This window comes from Falco rusticolus, chromosome 2 (genome assembly GCF_015220075.1).
Source record: "Falco rusticolus isolate bFalRus1 chromosome 2, bFalRus1.pri, whole genome shotgun sequence".
NCBI lineage: Eukaryota > Metazoa > Chordata > Aves > Falconiformes > Falconidae > Falco > Falco rusticolus.
The window spans coordinates 34,050,030-34,067,436 of NC_051188.1; the positions used below are offsets into that span (position 1 = coordinate 34,050,030).

Genomic DNA, 17,407 nt, shown 5'->3' on the forward strand with positions numbered 1-17,407 from the left:
AAAAGATTACAAGAAATACCAGTAAAAGAAAGTTGTTTGAGAAAGAAATAACGCTATTAAATTGGCCACTCCTTTAAAATGAAGAAACTAGGCACTTAAAATATTGTTTACTTGTTACTGCTGGTCTTATTTTCTGGGGGTTTTGTTACCTTTTTTGGGGGTAGGAGTTAGTTGGATTGTTCGGGTTTTTTGCAAAAAACACTGTGAAATGTGTGTACGCTTTACACAGATACTATTACCAAAGAGGAATACTGGCTAAAGTAGAAGGTCAGCGCCTAGTGTATCAGTTTAAAGAAATGCCAAAAGATCTCGTCTATATAGATGATGAAGATGCAAGCCCTAGCACTGAATCATCAGATTCGACTCTGCTCTCAACTGCTGCCGCCAATAGAAACCAGTCGAGCAGATCTAGAGCATCTGCAAACGCGGGGACAAAGGGAGGATCAACCACAGTGCTAAAAACAGGAAACTCGAAGCCTGCTAAACTGAAGGAGCATGTAGAAGTTGCACAGCAGCAGACACCTGGCTTGACTTCAGAAGTTTTGAGGACAATGCAGTCTCCACAGCCAGTACATCCCACTCAGCTTTTTCGGACAGTTCATGTAATGCAGCCATTGCAGTCCCTCCCGGAAGGACATGCAGCCGTAACTAGTAGTGTTCCAGATGAAACGTTAAATCCCTCAGTTCAGAATATAAGGTAAGAAAATTTATAGAAAATAAATGTATGAATAATAATAAATTCACTGGATGATGGCTAGATAGACTAGATTGTTTGTTGTGCTTCAGAAAAATGCTCATCTCCCAGTTTTGTAGAAGTGAAATGATACCTTTGTGGCTGATCCTAGGAACTGGGAGTTACAGCATACTGTGACGTGTACACTCATAAATGCTCGTCTTTAGTGGAGGGAAGGGCATCTTTCCTTCAGTATTAGGCCTGATGCAAATCCTTTAGAGAGGAAAAATACACAACTTCTCTTTTAAATAGGTGTTGTCAGTTCTGTCACGCAGCAGAGGCAGTGTTTTCATAGCTCCACTTTTTCACTGACTGATGTCTTTGCTTTTGAATTACACATAGTGTGTCTGCATGATCCCTTCAAAAAGATTTTCCTTCTTCTTAATTTTTCTTCAGAATTTTTTGTCATCTCTTTCATCTTTTTTTACTGTTCCCAGTTAAAACAATGGAGAACTCCATGTTACCTACTCTAGCATTTTGCTGCTGTTACAAGAACACGTTCTTTTGATTTTAGAAAACAATTAACAGAATAATCTCGTGGGAGCTGTGTATCTGCAGACTATTTTGGGAGACAGTCATGCTTCAACGCTTAATTTGTCAATCAACTGGCTAACACTACACAGTGTTTAAGCATCAGGACTCCTTTGCACTTACTCCTTAGTAGCAATGCCCTTATTGAAGAGGCTTTAAAAACAATCACTTAAGCCTAGTTTTACCCTAGCCTGAGTCGTCCCCTGATGGAGCTTGTTCATCTCCACTGACTACAAAAGACCTAAACCAAATAAATGTTCTTGCAATGTAGGCCCCTCACAGGAATGTCAGAGTTGTCTCTGATGATTCTGGACCTTAAAGCTGTTTCAGGAAAGCTTCAGGATATAATTCAGGAGGGGCACGTTCTTAATGAGTTATGAACGTGGGGTTTTTTTGAGGTTTACTGTGTTAACATCACCATTATAATGGTTTTGATTTTGTGCTGCAAAATGGCAGTAATGCTATTTCCTGCTCCCTTCCTCTGTTCTTTCCTTTGAAAATTACATCCAGAGTCACCAATGGATTTGGAGTGGTATTAGCTGTCTGAAGTTAACTAGGCAAGTTTGTCAGAGCGGAGACACTGAGACCAAATAATTTCTTCATTTCCAAAGAAAAAGTTTTGCTCCTTCATCTCTGCTACTAAAGGGATGCTGTAAAATCTACCCAGTTATTACAACTCCACTTACATAAAAGGAAAATCCAAATAGCAGTAACAACTAGGTTTTTCAGAGGAACTGAAATTGTTTAGATTTGTTAAGATTGTTAGCCTCCAGTGAGTGATATAATAAAATCAATAAGAAATGCTTTTGGAGATAACCAAGTTGTTGAGGAAGCTGAACATTTGTAAACGGGAAATTACAGACCAAGACTGCAGCTTCAGTCCAGAAAAAAAGTTCTATTATCTCTTCTTTCCTTGGGGTGAAAAACCCCAAACTTTAAAATTATCCCTGGACTTCCTAGTTTGAATCCTGTTTCTTTTATTTACTTAAAAATTATGAAATGTTTTCATTCATGCCGCAATATCAAAAATTCGCACTGAAAAGAGAAATTGTACTGGTTAGTAAAGGCTGCAAGGGAATAAATACGTTGGGCCATGAAAGCAAAAATATTTTTCATAGTTACTGGTAAGCACTAAAACAAACTGGAAGGAGTTAATGTTTTTAAGCAGGCAATACAGGGTTCCCTGGTCAGCAGGAGAGCACCTGAAGAGCAGCACAAAGGAATTCCAGCCAGTAGGTCAGCTTCATTGGGGCCCAACTTAAAAGCCTCTGTGCAAACAGAGGTAGCATGGGGAATAAACAAGAGGAGTCAGAGACATGTGCCCACCTGCAGGGCTATGATCTTGTTGTCATCGTGGAGATCTGGTGGGATGGCTCATATGGCTGCAGTGCTGAGATGGAAGGATACAGGCTCTTTAAGAAAGACAGGCAGGGGAGACAAGGAGGGGGTGTCACCCACTGTGTCAATGACCAGCTGGAGTGCACAGAACTTTGCCTGGGGATGGTTGAGGATCCATGAGTTTATGGATCAGGATTAAAGGGAGGCCAGGGACAGGTGACATTAATGGGGGTCTGCTATAGGCTGCCCAACCAGGAAGACTGAGTGGATGAGGCCCTCTATAGACAGATGGGAGCTGCCTCATGTTCACAAGCCCTGGTCCTCACAGGGGACTTCAACCACCTCGGTATCTGTTGGAGGGACAGCACAGCAGAGCATAAGCAATCCAGGAGGTTCCTGGAATGCATTGATGATAACTTCTTTCTCCAAGTGGTAGAGGAAACAATGAGGGGAGGTGCTGTGCTGGACCTTGTTCTTACCAACAAAGATGTGCTCATGGGGGATGTGAAGCTCAAGGGCAGCTTTGGCTGCAGTGACAATGAAATGGTTGAGTTCAAGATCCGTAGGGCAGGGAGGAGGGCACACAGCAAGCTTGCTGCCCTGAACTACAGAAGAGCAGACCTTGGCTTCTTCAGGGATCTGCTTGCTAGAGTACCAGTGGGTAGAGCCCTGGAGGGAGGAGGCACCCAAGAAAGCTGGTTAATATCCATGGATCACCTCCTCCAAGCTCAGGAGGGATGCATCCCAACAAAGAAGTCCGGCAAAAATGCCAGGAGGCCTGCATGAACAAACAAGGGGCTCCTGGACAACTCAAACACAAAAAGGAATCCTACAGAGGCTGGAAACAAGGACAGGTGGCCTGGGAGGAATACAGAGAAGCTGTATGAGCAGCCAGGGACCAGGCTAGGAAAGTTAAAGTTCGATAGAGTTAAATCTGGCCAGAGACATGAAGGGCAACAAGAGCTAGGTACATCAGTGATAAAAGGAAGACTAGGGAAAAAGTGAGCCCTTTCTGGAAGGAAACAGGAGACCTGGTTACCCAGGACATGGAAAAGGCTGAGGTACTCAGTGACTTTTTTGCCATGGTCTTCACTGGTAAGTGCTCCAGCCACAGCGTCCAAGTCGTGGAAGGCAAAGGCAGGGACTGGGAGAATGAAGACACACACAGACATGCAGACACACAGACACCCTCCTCCTCAAGATCAGGTTTGAGAACATCAAAGGAACCTGAAGGTGTGCAAGTCCATGGGACCTGATGAGATGCATCCGTGGGTCCCAAGGGAACTGGCAGATGAAGTTGCTAAGCTACTATCCATTGTATTTGAGAAGTCATGGCAGTCCAGTGAAGTTCCCTTGAACTGGAAAAGGGGAAACAACCCCCATTTTTAAAAAGGGAAAAAAGGAAGACCTGGGGAACTACAGGCCGGTCAGTCTTATCTCTGTGCCTGGTAAGATCATGGAGCAGATCCTCCTGGAAACTATGCTAAGGTACATGGAAAATAAGGAGGTGGTTGGTGACAGCCAACACGGCTTCACTAAGGGCAAACCGTGCTTGACAAATCTGATGGCCTTCTACAAGGGGGTTACAGCTTTGGTAGATGAGGGAAGAGCAGCTGACATGATCTCTCTCTGGACTTGTGTAAAGCATTTGACATCCTTGTGTCTAAACTGGAGAGACGTGGATTTGATGTGTGGACCACTTAGTGGGTAAGGAATTGGCTGGGTGGTCGTGCTCAAAGAGTTGCAGTCCAAGGTTTGATGTCCAAGTGGAGACCAGGGAAAGGTAGGATACCTCAGGGGTTGGTACTGGGAACAGTGCTGTTCCAACATCTTTGTCAGTGATACGGACACTGGGATTTAGTGCACCCTCAGCAAGTCTGCTGATGACACCAAGCTGTGTGGTGCGGTTGACGTGCTGGAGGGAAGGGATGCCATCCAGAGGGACCTTGAAAGCCTTGAGAGATGGGCCTGTGCAAACCTCATGAAGTTCAGCAAAGCCAAGTGCAAGGTCCTGCATGCGGGCTGGAGCAATCCCAAGCACAAATACAGGCTGGGCAGAGAATGGACTGAGAGCAGCCCTGAGGAGAAAGCCTTGGGGGTATTGGTGGATGAGAAGCTCGATATGGCCCAGTGATGTGTGCTTGCAGCCCAGAAAACCAACCAAATCCTGGGCCACATTGAAAGAAGCATGGCCAGCAGGCCAAGGGAGGTGATTCTCCCCCTCTACTCTGCTCTCACGAGACCCCACCTGAAGTACTGTGTTCAGCTTTGGGGACCCCAACAGAAGTAGGACCTTGGACCTGTTGGAGCAAGTCCAGAGGAGGGCCACCAAGATGATCAGAGGGCTGGAGCATCTGCTGTGAAGAAAGGCTGAGAGAGTTGGAGTTCTTCAGCCTGGAGAAGAGAAGGCTCTGGGGAGACCTTATAGCAGCCTGTCAGTACCTAAAGGGAGCCTCCAAGAAAGCTGGAGAGGGACTTTTTACAAGGGCACGTAGTGGTGGGACAAGGGATAATGGCTTTAAGCTGAAGGAGGGTAGACTGAGATTAGATATTCAGAAGAAATTCTTCAGTGTGAGGGTGATAAAACACTGGTACAAGTTGCCCAGAGCAATTGTGGATGCTCTATCCCTGGCAGGCTGGATGGGGCTTTCAGCAACCTGGTGTAGTAGAAGGTGTCCCTGCCCGTGGCAGGGGGTTGGACTGGATGATCTTTAAGGTCCCTTTGAACTCAAACCATTCTGTGATTCTTACCTGTTTTCATTCGACTTTTAATTCTAAAATGCATTATTTGAAATCAAAATGTTTTGCTTATTGTTCTAACCAACTAGAATTAGTTCAAGATGCACATAGGGGAGGGAAGGGTTACGTTTGATCAGAAGTTTATATGAAAGATAATTATAAAGAATTGGGGGGGGGGGGGCAAGGTGGGGGGAAGAACCACTTTTGGAATTCATTTAGAAAATAAATACAAATCTTCATCAAGGTTATGTCTTCCAAATTTTTAAAGCTTAGGAATGAAGCTGCTCTGTACAGAGCAATCCTATGATTTCAGGGTTGATGAAGGATTTAATTACTTGTAAAGATGAACTAGGGCAATATAGTGAAAGGGAACAAGTACAGACGTAATCGAAGCTATACGGTACCGTTTAAGTCAGTAGAATAATGGTGTGAAACATTCATGGGAAAAGTTCAGCAATTTGCAGAGTTAAATAGCTGTAGGCTAGACCTACACTAGGTTATGTATCAAAGACAGTATCAACAGTATCATTTTATGATATAAAAAATGGTAACAACAAACAGAAGTATCAGTAGGACCTATTAACGCAGGCAAGAAGTTCAGCCTAACATTTGGAAAGCTGCTCAGTGACATTATGACATCCAATTATTACATTACGGTATTTCACAATTGGACCTTGGGCAATAAGCTAAGGGGAAAAAGGTAGTAGAGGTGATACGTATGTGAGTTTGGATGAAGTACAAGCCTTAGAGTTCTGTATTGCATTGGTTCTAATCCGTTGTTCCTAACTTGAAACATTATTCCATGAAGTCTTTAATTGTACTTTCCTTATCTGTATTCCATTTGCTGTAATCCATTGTTCGTAACATAAAACATTATTACACGAAGTCTTTAATTGTACTTTCCTTAAGCAAGATGACAGAGTGTCTCAGATGAAGGAAAAAAGATAGACCCATCAGATCTTTTCAGTACAGTATGTAATTACTGAATGGTATGGAAGTATTGCTAATTAAGAAAGAATGTACTGTGTCTGAGCAGTTAAAGTGAAAATAAAAACCACAACCCAGGTTTTTTTGGTGTGCTTTTAACCAGGGTGGGCCAAGCTGCAAACCAAGGTGTTGGTGAGTCCTGTGCATTAGTCACTACCCATTCCAGGCTCTAAAAATAAAATTACAACAGATACATTTCTGTCCAGTTTCAAAATGCAAACCAAAAATAGTTTGGTGAGGTAGAATGGCACACTGAACTTTTTTCAGAGCATATTTTTAGGTCTTGTTTTATAATAAGGCTAAAACAAAGGAACTAGATTTTGGCTTTGTTCAAACTGCTATAAACCTCTAGAAGTTGAATGTGTTTGTGTATTTGTTCTGAATTGCTGCAGTGGGGCTTCCACAGGGGTTGAAATGAATGGTCTACATGATTTGAAAACGTACAGTAGGTATGATTGCCATTACAGAATAAGAGCTGACAAACCTTCTGATGTGTGCATACTCTGTAGGGTTGTGGTTGGAGTCACTTTATAGTAGTTTAATAGGGAAGCGTGAGGACAGATAGTAACGTCGCTTGCCATTTGGTGTTCAGAGCTTGGGGCAAGTAGATAGTCAAGGTCATTTGGGTGAAATGGCAGCCAGCATTTGGAATGATCCTCAGGTTTGCTGATGCATACTGGTTAGTGGTTGGGCTCTACCTTGAAGCATGAACATCTTGGACCCATATAATTTGTCTTAATGCAATATAGCTACTACAGTTTTATTCATATAAATGGTCTTCCCTCTTCTTCATGGAAATAAATGGTCTTCCCTCTGCAGGAGTTTGCTTCTGTTGTGTTGTGAGAAGAAAAAAAAATAGAGAAAATATTGAGGATTTTTCACCTCAGAATAATTGACTTCTTAACAATTAACCATATCCTTCAAAGATGAAGTCTGAACATGCATCTCCTCTGCTGAGGGACTTGGTAAAGGAATCATATTTGAAAAATGTTGTGAAGGGCTCATGTCACCATCCCTCCCCTGCACTAGGCAGTACTGCCTGGTAAAGTTTACTCCCAGAGCATTGTTGGAAGAGTGTGGTAGCTGTCCCCCAGGGCCTTTTTGCATTTCTCAAAGAAATGGGCATGGCAGTGAAAATCAGGTGTTGGTTCTTCACAGGAGACAGGTGGTGGCTTCATTTATAGCTGTACAAACCTTGTGCAGAGTTTTGTGTACTTTGAGGGGAGGGTAGTGTCTTACTCTGAAGTAGAAGGGTCTTGGCTTTTGGATGGCTTTTGATGGGCTTTTTGTACAAGTCTTGGTGTTGCTGTATGCAGGGGAGACAAGAAGAGTTGCTGACCAGGGATAGATGCCTCTTCTTCAGCCCCAGTGCTTAAGCAGAAAGGCTGTGATGTGGTGCTAACCAAAGCTTGGGAAATGGGGTAGGAGCAGGGTCAGGTCATGCGAACTGGGTTTTGCTGACCAGGGAAGATGTCTAGTATCCCTAGTGAGAATATTAAGAACTGCAAACTCACTGCAGTTCTGCAGGTCTAACTGCTCTGGCTTGGTGATGTAAGCAGTTATTGCAGTCTCCAGTTGTGTAACTGGGAGCAGAATTTGGCACCACATGTTTCCAGTAATAAGACAAAACCAAAAAACACCTCTCTGGATGAGCATTTTATTTCTAACTCTTTCCAATGAGCCAGCTTTTTTAAGGATGGGGGAAAAAAGTCTCTTTGAATTTAGCACTTGTAAAATTGTTCTGTTTAAACCAGAATGACTGATGCAGGTTGACCAGAATATCTGGTTTATTGGAATAATTGTGCTTTAGCTTGAAATTCAGAGGCACTGAAGTAGGCCTGGGATTCAGCTCCGTGTTCATTGGGTTGTTTTGAGTCTAAGTGGCATCCTTTCTATTGCTCCAGAAAGTGTACCTCTCCTGTAAGGCTAGGGACTTACCTTGTCTAGGACACTGTACAAGGCTCTGAGGCACCTGTGTTTGGGCAATTAAATCGCTCTCTTAAATGACTAGGGCTGCAGATAGAGAGATGCCATTTTCATTTACCTTTAATCTAGATTAGTAGTGATTTAAGTTGGAGTGTCTTCTGGATGGAGTAAAAAGAGGTTCTCATGTTACTAACGGTTCAGAGAAGATCATACTGTGAATAGTTTAAAAATATGTCTCTGTTATTGACTGTATGGGACACAGCTGAATCTTCTAGTTGGCAGATCTGTATACCAAGAAATTTGCAATTAGCCGGCTGCTGACAGATCTTGTGCAATGCTTTTGCAAACTTCAGGTTTTAAACACAATGTTTCTATCAAAATTCAGCTTATTGTTTCTTTTCTGTATTTTCAAGTTGTTATTGTGATAGCTTGGCCAGAGCATGTTAGCAGACCAGTGTCCTGACTGTTCTGTAGCTGGGGGGAAAGCTAATATAGACCACAGAGGACCAGTGGGACATGCTTTGTGTGTTCACTTCTGACTGGAGAACAGCTACATGATGAATCAGCCACAGCTTTCATCTTGAACTTTTTTGCAACCTTTGGGGTAGAAAATGTTGCAGTAATTCATCCTGAAGGTGATGCAAGTGTGGACCACAGTGGCAAGATCCTCATTCAAGAGGAGAAGGAGGTAGCTGAAGGTGAATCATGTATTTTCTGGGCATGAGCATTCTGTGTAAGAACAGCAATGAAGCCAACAATATGCCAACAAAGTGGATTGGTCCCGATAAGCAGAGGGAATTAGCTTTGAAAGAGTGATGTCTACCCCAAGCAAACCCATATGCTTTCTGCTGTTGTTCCATAATCTGTTTCTGTGCCCAGGCTATGATGTGTTGGTAGTCTGACTGCAGCTATGCTGATGCTGAAAAATAGACAGATTTGTCTAGCATGGGTTTGTCAACTCTGAAAATGTGATTACGGCTGCTGTTCCAAATGAAGTGTCTTCATCGTGCCATATAAAGACGTTAGCTTGTGTAAGATGTGCAGTGAATGTCACTGTTAACGTTCTGTAATCACACTTTACAGCCTAGCTATATTGGTTTTGCTGGAGCTTGCATAACCACACAGACACAGGGAGGCAGTCTGGCACTGTCCTACTGAGATTTTGCATTGACTATCTGCTTTCAGTCCTTTTTCCCTGAATAAGAGGAGGAGTCAAATCTGCACAATGTCAGTTAATGTTGTAGCCCATCACTCCTCTGCCATTCATATAGGTATGCTGAATACAAAACTTCACAGGTGTCAGTCTCGGCAAAGAGCTCACTAGGCTCTCTGGGACTTCATGGAGAACATGAGTGAAGGAATACCATGCCAAGTAAGGACTTCTAGATAACTGGAAACAACTCCTGGCTAGTATTTGGAAGGCCTTACTTTGATCAGCCACCATTGGTGCACATGCTTTGCTTCTGTTTACAGTTAGACAGTAGTCTTCCGCCCATGCAACAAGTTGGGTCTTCATGCTCCAAAGAAAGCCTGCAGTAGAAGCTCTTCAGTGTACCAACTAGCGGGCACTGTTGGAGCTGGCTTGCCACTGCTGTAGCCTTTCCCAAAGGAAGGGAAGCAGGTGATTGTTGCAAAGAGCTGATTTTTCTTGTCTCTTTAAGTGAAGCTTGACTTAATTTCAGGTTTCAGGATGGTGAAGAAAATTCCCTTCCTAAGGGAGGTGTTGGTCAGAAATAAGCTAAGGTGATCTCAGAGGGCTTCTACAAGAAACTCTTGTTTAGCTTATAGCAGGGTTTGTTTCTCAGAACAGTTTTACAATAGGGACAACTTCTATCACAGCAAAGATTTTTGTTATAACCAAACCTTTCAATTTGATTTTCCTGCAGCTGAGAAGACCTTTTCTTAAGCCCATTTCTGATTTAATTTCTGTGGTAGGTAGAAATAAGGCTGCTCACAACAGAAGGGACTTCAGGATCATCTAGACAGATTAAATTTGTTTCTGTACAATGAGAAGCTATCTACAGGAGCTCTCTTTACATATCTTTGGCACTGTCAGAAGAGGTCTCTGCAGGTCTCAGTAGCAAAGCTTAGGAGTGTGAGTGTGCAGTTCTGAAAAATTCTGGAAAAAAGACTGTAAGACTGCATGCGTCAGTAAAAAAGGACACCAGATTTGAGAGCCGGGTCCTCTGTCTCTGTCCTCATGATGTTAAGAGATTATCTTGTTCAGGCAAAGAGCTAGACAAGCACAGGCAAGTTCTGCCCTCCCTTTGGAGGAGGTGATGTTCAGACTGGGCATGGAGGCATCAGATGCCTCTGCCTCATGGACATCTCCCCCTAGACTGCTTAGCAGCTCCTGTCTGTATGGCTTGTGCTGTAGAAAGGCAAGTGGTTGTGGGGCAATATGTTGGGGCAAAGTGTTGATGAGTTGTTGACTCTGAAGATCATGTTCATGAGTGCAGCTGTGGAGCAGTTTGCAGTGAGAGTAGAGCTCCTGAGTTGCATTTGGCTGATGCTTCCTATAGTCACTCAAGATTGCCTCTGGACTTGGGCATCTGAAGTACTTCTAACAAGCACATCCCACCTCTCACTGCCCTCACTCTTCCTAGCTTCATTGAATAAGTCGTTTGCAACCAGGTAGTTGAATAAATGGAGAAAGTCCCTGGAAATTCCACCGTTTATCTCAAGGCCATTGTTGCCCCTATAGCTGTAGGTTGAACAGTGGGTATGTTGGAGAAGAAATTCTCATCTGTTACCTCTCTCTATGTATTTCTTCATATTGCCTTGTTTCATTTTCTTATTGTGCTATGAAATACTTTGTTTACCTTGACTTGCAGCTTCAGTATTTTTTTTTGTCTTCTCCCTTTCTCCACTTCATAAACTTCACATAAGCTGCCATGAATAAACTTGTTTTTCCTGCCTGTCACGTATTGTTAGCTTTATTGCTAGCTACCTCTTGATGAGCTAATATGATACTGCACAATATTAGGCTGTTAACAGTACTGAACAAATAGATGATGGTTTTCTGTCAAGCTAAAATGACTTCAGAATTTTTGTCATTCTTTTCCTAGTTGTAACCAGATTGTTTTATGGCAGCGTTTCCTTTTCATCACTGTTGCTCTATGTTCTTGTTGTTTTTGTAACATCAGCAGTAACTTTTAAAGTAATCACCCAGTATATTTGTACCTAGGAAGGGTGTTAGCAAATTTACAGGGAAATTCAGAAGCATAGCAAAATACAGAGTTCAGTACACCCAAAATAACACAGCCCAGTATTAACAGATCACCTTAAGTAACATGTTGGTTTTTTTAAACAAGCAAAAGAGCTAAGAAAACCTGTATTTTTTTGAATGATATTCAAGGCAAATAGTTTGAGCAGATAGATTTTTAGTTAGTAAACAGGCACAGTTGTCTGTAGTTTTACCAATTAAGGCTTGGCCACCATTAGCATAAATAACAACATGTATTTATGGTGCTGTGTGCTACTCAATCCTGTGCTTGTACAGACATCTGCTGCACGCTTTTCCTGTAGCAAATTCACATGCTCTCTGTGTGTGTATACATATATGTGTATATACATGTTTATATGTGTGGGCATCATATATATGTATCTTGACTGATGGAGAAGATAAAACATCTGGCGTAAACTATTAGCTATGGTATGATGTACAGGTATGGAACTTGCTTTTTCGAGAAATAAAATAGCTTAACATCAATATGCAAATACTAATTACAGTGTGCTGAGACAAACAGTCTGGTTTGGTCTTCTCAGCTGTTGCTCCTAGTGTTTTGCAGAATACCTTCTGCATTGATTAGATCTAGTTCATGCTTTTTGAGGTTGTCGTCTACAGCCATTTAGCAGCTAGAAGCTTTTATTTTTACTGTTTTGTTTAAAACAAAGCAACTGAAGAACAAGAAAGTAGCTTCAAAGTAATACTTGGATGGCATACCAGCACAGGCTAACAGCTTCAGCTGCTGTTTTCAAAACTGCAGCTATTTGAGTTGAACTTAATCCTTGAGGCTCAAGTAAGTATCTTCATGGATTAAAGAGCTGGCTTGGTATCTACTGTGATGCTTTAATGCTTTTCTAGTAAGGGTCAGTTGTCTTTCCTTCTTAGCTGTTCTACTTGTACTGTGAGTCTCTGTAGACTTGCTGTATCTATCTGACATTTTGGTTTTACTGTGAGACTGTTTAACTGTAGGTAGTTTACTATGGGTTTTTATTTTTTTAAAAAAGCTAGTGGATGCCCTCGTCCTGTTACTACTACTTTTGACAGACATTTGTGGGGTTTCTGTCCAGGTCCCAGGGGAATTGCTGGGGGTGGGAAGAGTTAGCACTGGTAACCCTTAGTAGCCTTGGTGTGAGCCTTGGTGCTGTCATTCTGAGCCTTGCACTTCAAGCTTGGCTGTTGGTATTTGCTGTGCAGCACCAAGTTCTTCAGAAGTTGGAAAGAAAGAAGCAATCACTCTAGCTGGTGCTTCACCTCCAGCCAGCCTCCATTTCCATGAGCTTCTAATAGGAGCTCAAGTTTGACGCTAGTGTCAGTCACATCAAGTTTTGTGCCCTGGTTATTATGGCCTCTGTGATAAGACCTGCGTGGGAGCCTCATGGGCAAGGATTTGGATTTGTTTTGCTGGAGCAGCATTCCTGGGTACTGCAGCCTTCTTTCTTATGAGGAAGAGAAAGCTACAGATGCAGATGTTTTTCCATGTATTACAAGTCACATAGAAGGTGGGGGAAAGATTGCCTGCAGCAGGGACTGGCTGCTGGAGGATGCTCAGCGAGTACTGATGTGCTCTGAGCCTGATACCAGCTGGGTTACTGAAGCTACTCTTGCTAGAGCAACTTTGGAGCTCAGCTAGAGGCCTTTCCCAGAGGACTGAGCTGAGGACCTGGGAAAGCCTTTACGAGTATTCCTTCATTTGTCTCTGCTACTGCACTAAGAAAGAGGGAATGCAGCTCCCTGTGCAGTTAGACCACTGCCATTGGCAACATCGGCATCCATATTGCCCCATAGCTTCAGCGTCATATAAGTTCTGCTTCAGTAAGCTTTTTGTTGTAACTGTGATAGCCAGAGCATAGTTTTGAATATGCTGAGTCTGCTATGACTAGTCAATGTCTAAATGCTGGCGACTAGGATTTCATAGAGCTGTAAATAATAGGTACTACATGGATAGGACTATAGAAAGGAGGACATTCCACAGAAGTATAGTAGGCAACCCTTACAGCGTATCTGAGGACCAATTTTCAGAAGGAAGAACATGCAGTATTGTGGATGGACTTGAAAGTACAAATGTTGGCAGTAAATCTGTTTCCATATAAAATGATTTCAGCAGAGGTAGAAGTAAGTCAGGAGGAGGAGACAGTTATTTTTGTTTTGGTTGGTGTCACATATGTTCAAGAGAACGCAAGTGAGAGCTTAAAACTAAAAAAGGGGAGGAAGGCAGACAGGAGAAAACACTGAAAAGCAGCAGGAAGGTTGGAGAGAACTCTGCAGGACAAGCAGAAGGAAAGAAGAAGGTTGTTGGAGAGTATGGCATGGTGGACTGGAGCAAGCTGTGGGAGGATGTCAAAGCAGGTACCCTTCCCTTCCTCTTTCCCTGCCCTGGAAATAATTTGCTTCACCAGGAGTATGTTGCGGTTGGGGAGTTTTGTTTGTTTTGCTTTTATTTGCATGACTGGAGCATATGCATTTCAGCCACATCTCTAAGTCCACATTGTCCATTGTAGTAGTAGTGTACTTCGCTAATATGGCTGTTAATCCTCTAACTCTGCCCTCTCAGCTGTACATATGTAGAAAGTAATGTGGTATCCAAGTCTGCGAGCCTGCAACGATAAAATCATTCCTAATTTAAACTGATGTTTTGGGAACAAATTCTGTTCGGTTGCTTTACCAGAAGGAGTGTACAAGCCTGGCAAAGAACTGTGTGTCCTGGGAGTCTGAAAAGATCCCAACCGGACTCACAGTGCAGATACTTTTGCATATAGGTAAATAATATAGAGAGGTGTCAGGAGAACTGAGGCCTGACTTAGGAATTATTTAGGCATGTTACTTAGGAATCACTTAGGGTACCTCATGAGACTGATGGCAGATGTGTAGTGTGGGTCATGCTCGTGATGTCGGTTGATGCTTAAGAAGGAGATCTTAGATGCAATTCCCAGGTTTTCTGATGAGCTACTGAACATCTTAAAAGCAGGCTGTTCACTATGATGATGGCAGTGTTGTTTATGCAGGGTACCTTTACTTTGGGAACTGTGTTGCTGAATTCAGGGGTCAGGTCCAGCTCTCATTTTATTAGGAGAGTGACTGCTACCTCTTCTGGAACAGCTGGGTAGATTAAATGTTTCTGATGCCAAGTGCTTTTTTCAATAGTAAATCTAATTATTTTTCAAAACTCAGAGCGGCAGTGTTCTGACCCTAGAATCTTTTCTAATCTTAATAGGACTTTACAGACTCCAACTCAAGTTCCAGTGGTTGTTTCTCCTGGCAATCAACAGCTGCATACTGTAACGCTCCAGACAGTGCCTCTTACTACAGTGATAGCCAGCACAGATCCAGCCTCAGCAACAACGCCCCAAAAATTCATTTTACAAGCCATTCCTACTTCACAACCCATGACGGTTCTAAAAGAAAATGTCGTGCTGCAGTCTCAGAAGCCAGTCTCGCCTCCTTCCTCAATTGTGCTGAGCCCAGCGCAAGTTCAGCAGGTGCTCACCAGCAGCGTGCAGACAATTTGCAATGGAACAGCCAACATGGCTTCATCTCCATCCTTCAGTGCCACTAGCCCCGTGGTAACGTTTTCACCAAGCAGCTCGCAGGTGGTAGCTCATCCATCAGGCACAGTGATCACTTCAGTTATTAAAGCACCAGAAACAAAACAGATTGGCATACAAGGAGTGGTAAAAGAAGATGACAGTGACAAATTAGATGATACTGAGCAGTCAGAGCAGAGATTCCAGCAGCAACCGTTTGTGATGGTAGTGTCTAGTTCGAATGGTTTCCCATCTAACGTGCAAGTGAAGCAAGAAAATGAGCCATTGGAAGCCAATTCATATTAATAAATTTTTTAAAAAAAGACCCTGTGGATGATTATTTTCATAAATGTGATGGGACCTTTTTAGTTATGTATATTTGATTTGATTCTGAAGCAAGATGTTGCAAAGCTACTTAATTTTTGCAGTTAATTGTTAGAATTCATGCTTTAGAATGGATTTTGATTTTCTGTTAATTGCTGAATGTTACCATATAAATAAAATTATATATTACTCATGTTTCAAAATAAGGCATGAAGGAACATGCTTTTTACGCTATGAAGACTTTCCTATGAGGTTGCTGGCCAAAGTTTCAAACTTATTTCTTACTGTACGTTTTCAGTTTGTTGCCGATTTACATTGCAGTAACATTATTATAACCTTTTCTGTTTAATCCGTGCGTGTATCACTTAACTTTTGAAGCAACAGTTACTTTTAGTGGGACATTTTCATTCCATGTGTATGAATTTTTATGATCAAGTATGTTTCATACTGGTGAATTACACCAGTTTTAGACTTTGATAACCAGGTATCCTCTTGCATTTTTTGCAGCACAAGCTCTTGTGTGTGCGAAATTGAATATACACTCCTGTTGAGAGTACATGCAACATTTATTCCAGTAATGGACAATGCCATGTCTGTATTTTATATGAAAACATCAGATATATTTAATTACAAAAGTTAATGGCATCACTACAGGTGCAAATGTTTCATGCCATTTTGCAACTATGAAGCTTAACAATCTTGCTTTCTACTTCAGATTATTTTTAAGGGGGGAGGGAAATAAAATACATACAATTTATGCAGGTATTTGGAGATCAATACTGCTAAGAGTTCTTTTTTTGATTGTAAATAATGTACATTCAATGTCACAGGGAAGTTTTTTCAGCTAATTTGTTTCCATACAAATTTTTGATAGATGCAAATAAGATCATTATGTTTAGAGGTCTAATGTTATATGTATTCATATTACAGAGTGAATTTGTATTTAAAGACAAATTTTTAAATGATGGAGCCCTCTGAACCTTGGGTCCTTGCCTTTTGTATTTTTAATTGGTTTCTTATGAAAATAAATCAAGTGGAAAAACATCTTCCTGTATTTACTCTGAAGTGTTTTTATATTACTATAATGTTTTGATGATAGACATAGGCAACCAAAATACAGTGAGAAACAGGACAATATGAATAATCAGTGTGAGTCTGTGGTGGGACATGAGCAATTCACATACTGCTTCTGAACAGACTTGTTGAACGCAACCAACATGCTGTGGGTATCCTTTGAAACAGCAGTACTGTATGTTTTTGCAGCTCAAATGAAAGCTGAGCTAAACCAAGAACTGGACTTAAACTTCTTTTCTGTCACTTCCCAGTATGTTACAAACAACCCAAAACTTTGAACATAATTCTGTGGTGCCTTTCATCGCAAAGGGAGCTTGTATAACACAGTGCTTCAAAACCTCACATATTGCAGTGTTTCAGCAGAAGGTGGATTATAAATACGATGCCAGGTAAGATCAGCAGAATGTAAAATTAAAGGAAATAGGACTTTCTTTGATCGAATTCATGTAGAAGTTTTATTGATTGGTTTATAAGATTAAGTTTCACTCCAAAGATAAGCATATGAGTACTAGAAAAACTAATGGGAGCAGAACTGTGTCGGAGGCAGCTTGGTACAGTTGAATAAAGTAACTCTGCAAACTGTATCGGACTCTGCCACAACTGCCCTGGTAAATTCAGTGTTTCTTCCCTCTGACTCCCCTGTGGTCAGGCTTCCACCTGCAAATCCAACACACCTCGCCCCGCTGCCAGGAAGGCTGGCCATACTCAAACCGGAGCGACTGCTGCCAGCCGCCTGCTGGTTTTATCTGGCAGCGCTCTCCACAGCTGGGGAGTGCTGCCGGGATCGCTAGGAACGCGGGGAAGCGTTACAGAAGCACAAGTGATACAGTTACCATCCGGAGGGCTATTTCAGACTGACAAAAGCACTGGAGAGGGAGGCTAGGTTTTTTTAATCAGACTATAAAATAGGGGCTTTTTCCTGTAGTACAAGCGCTTCATAATGCTAGGAAACCTGAAGTGAGAATGCTTGACTGATGAAGTTTTTAAACGCGGGGAAGTTGTTTT

General features: G+C 42.1%; 1 protein-coding gene across 6 annotated transcripts in view; it reads left to right on the top strand.

Annotated features, from left to right (window-relative positions):
- ELF1 (E74 like ETS transcription factor 1) overlaps window positions 1–16,382 on the top strand; it is a 92,191-nt gene extending 75,809 nt beyond the window's left edge. For 5 of the 6 annotated variants that reach the window (XM_037376248.1, XM_037376250.1, XM_037376247.1 and 2 more), the window contains 2 exons: window positions 230–697; window positions 14,695–15,316. In XM_037376248.1, coding sequence (XP_037232145.1) covers window positions 230–697; window positions 14,695–15,310 — 1,084 coding nt within the window. In that variant the 3' untranslated portion in view covers window positions 15,311–15,316. Of the gene's footprint in view, window positions 1–229; window positions 698–14,694 lie in introns of all 6 variants that reach the window. The other variant, XM_037376246.1, reaches the window with a different exon arrangement.
- Window positions 16,383–17,407: the final 1,025 nt, after the last annotated feature.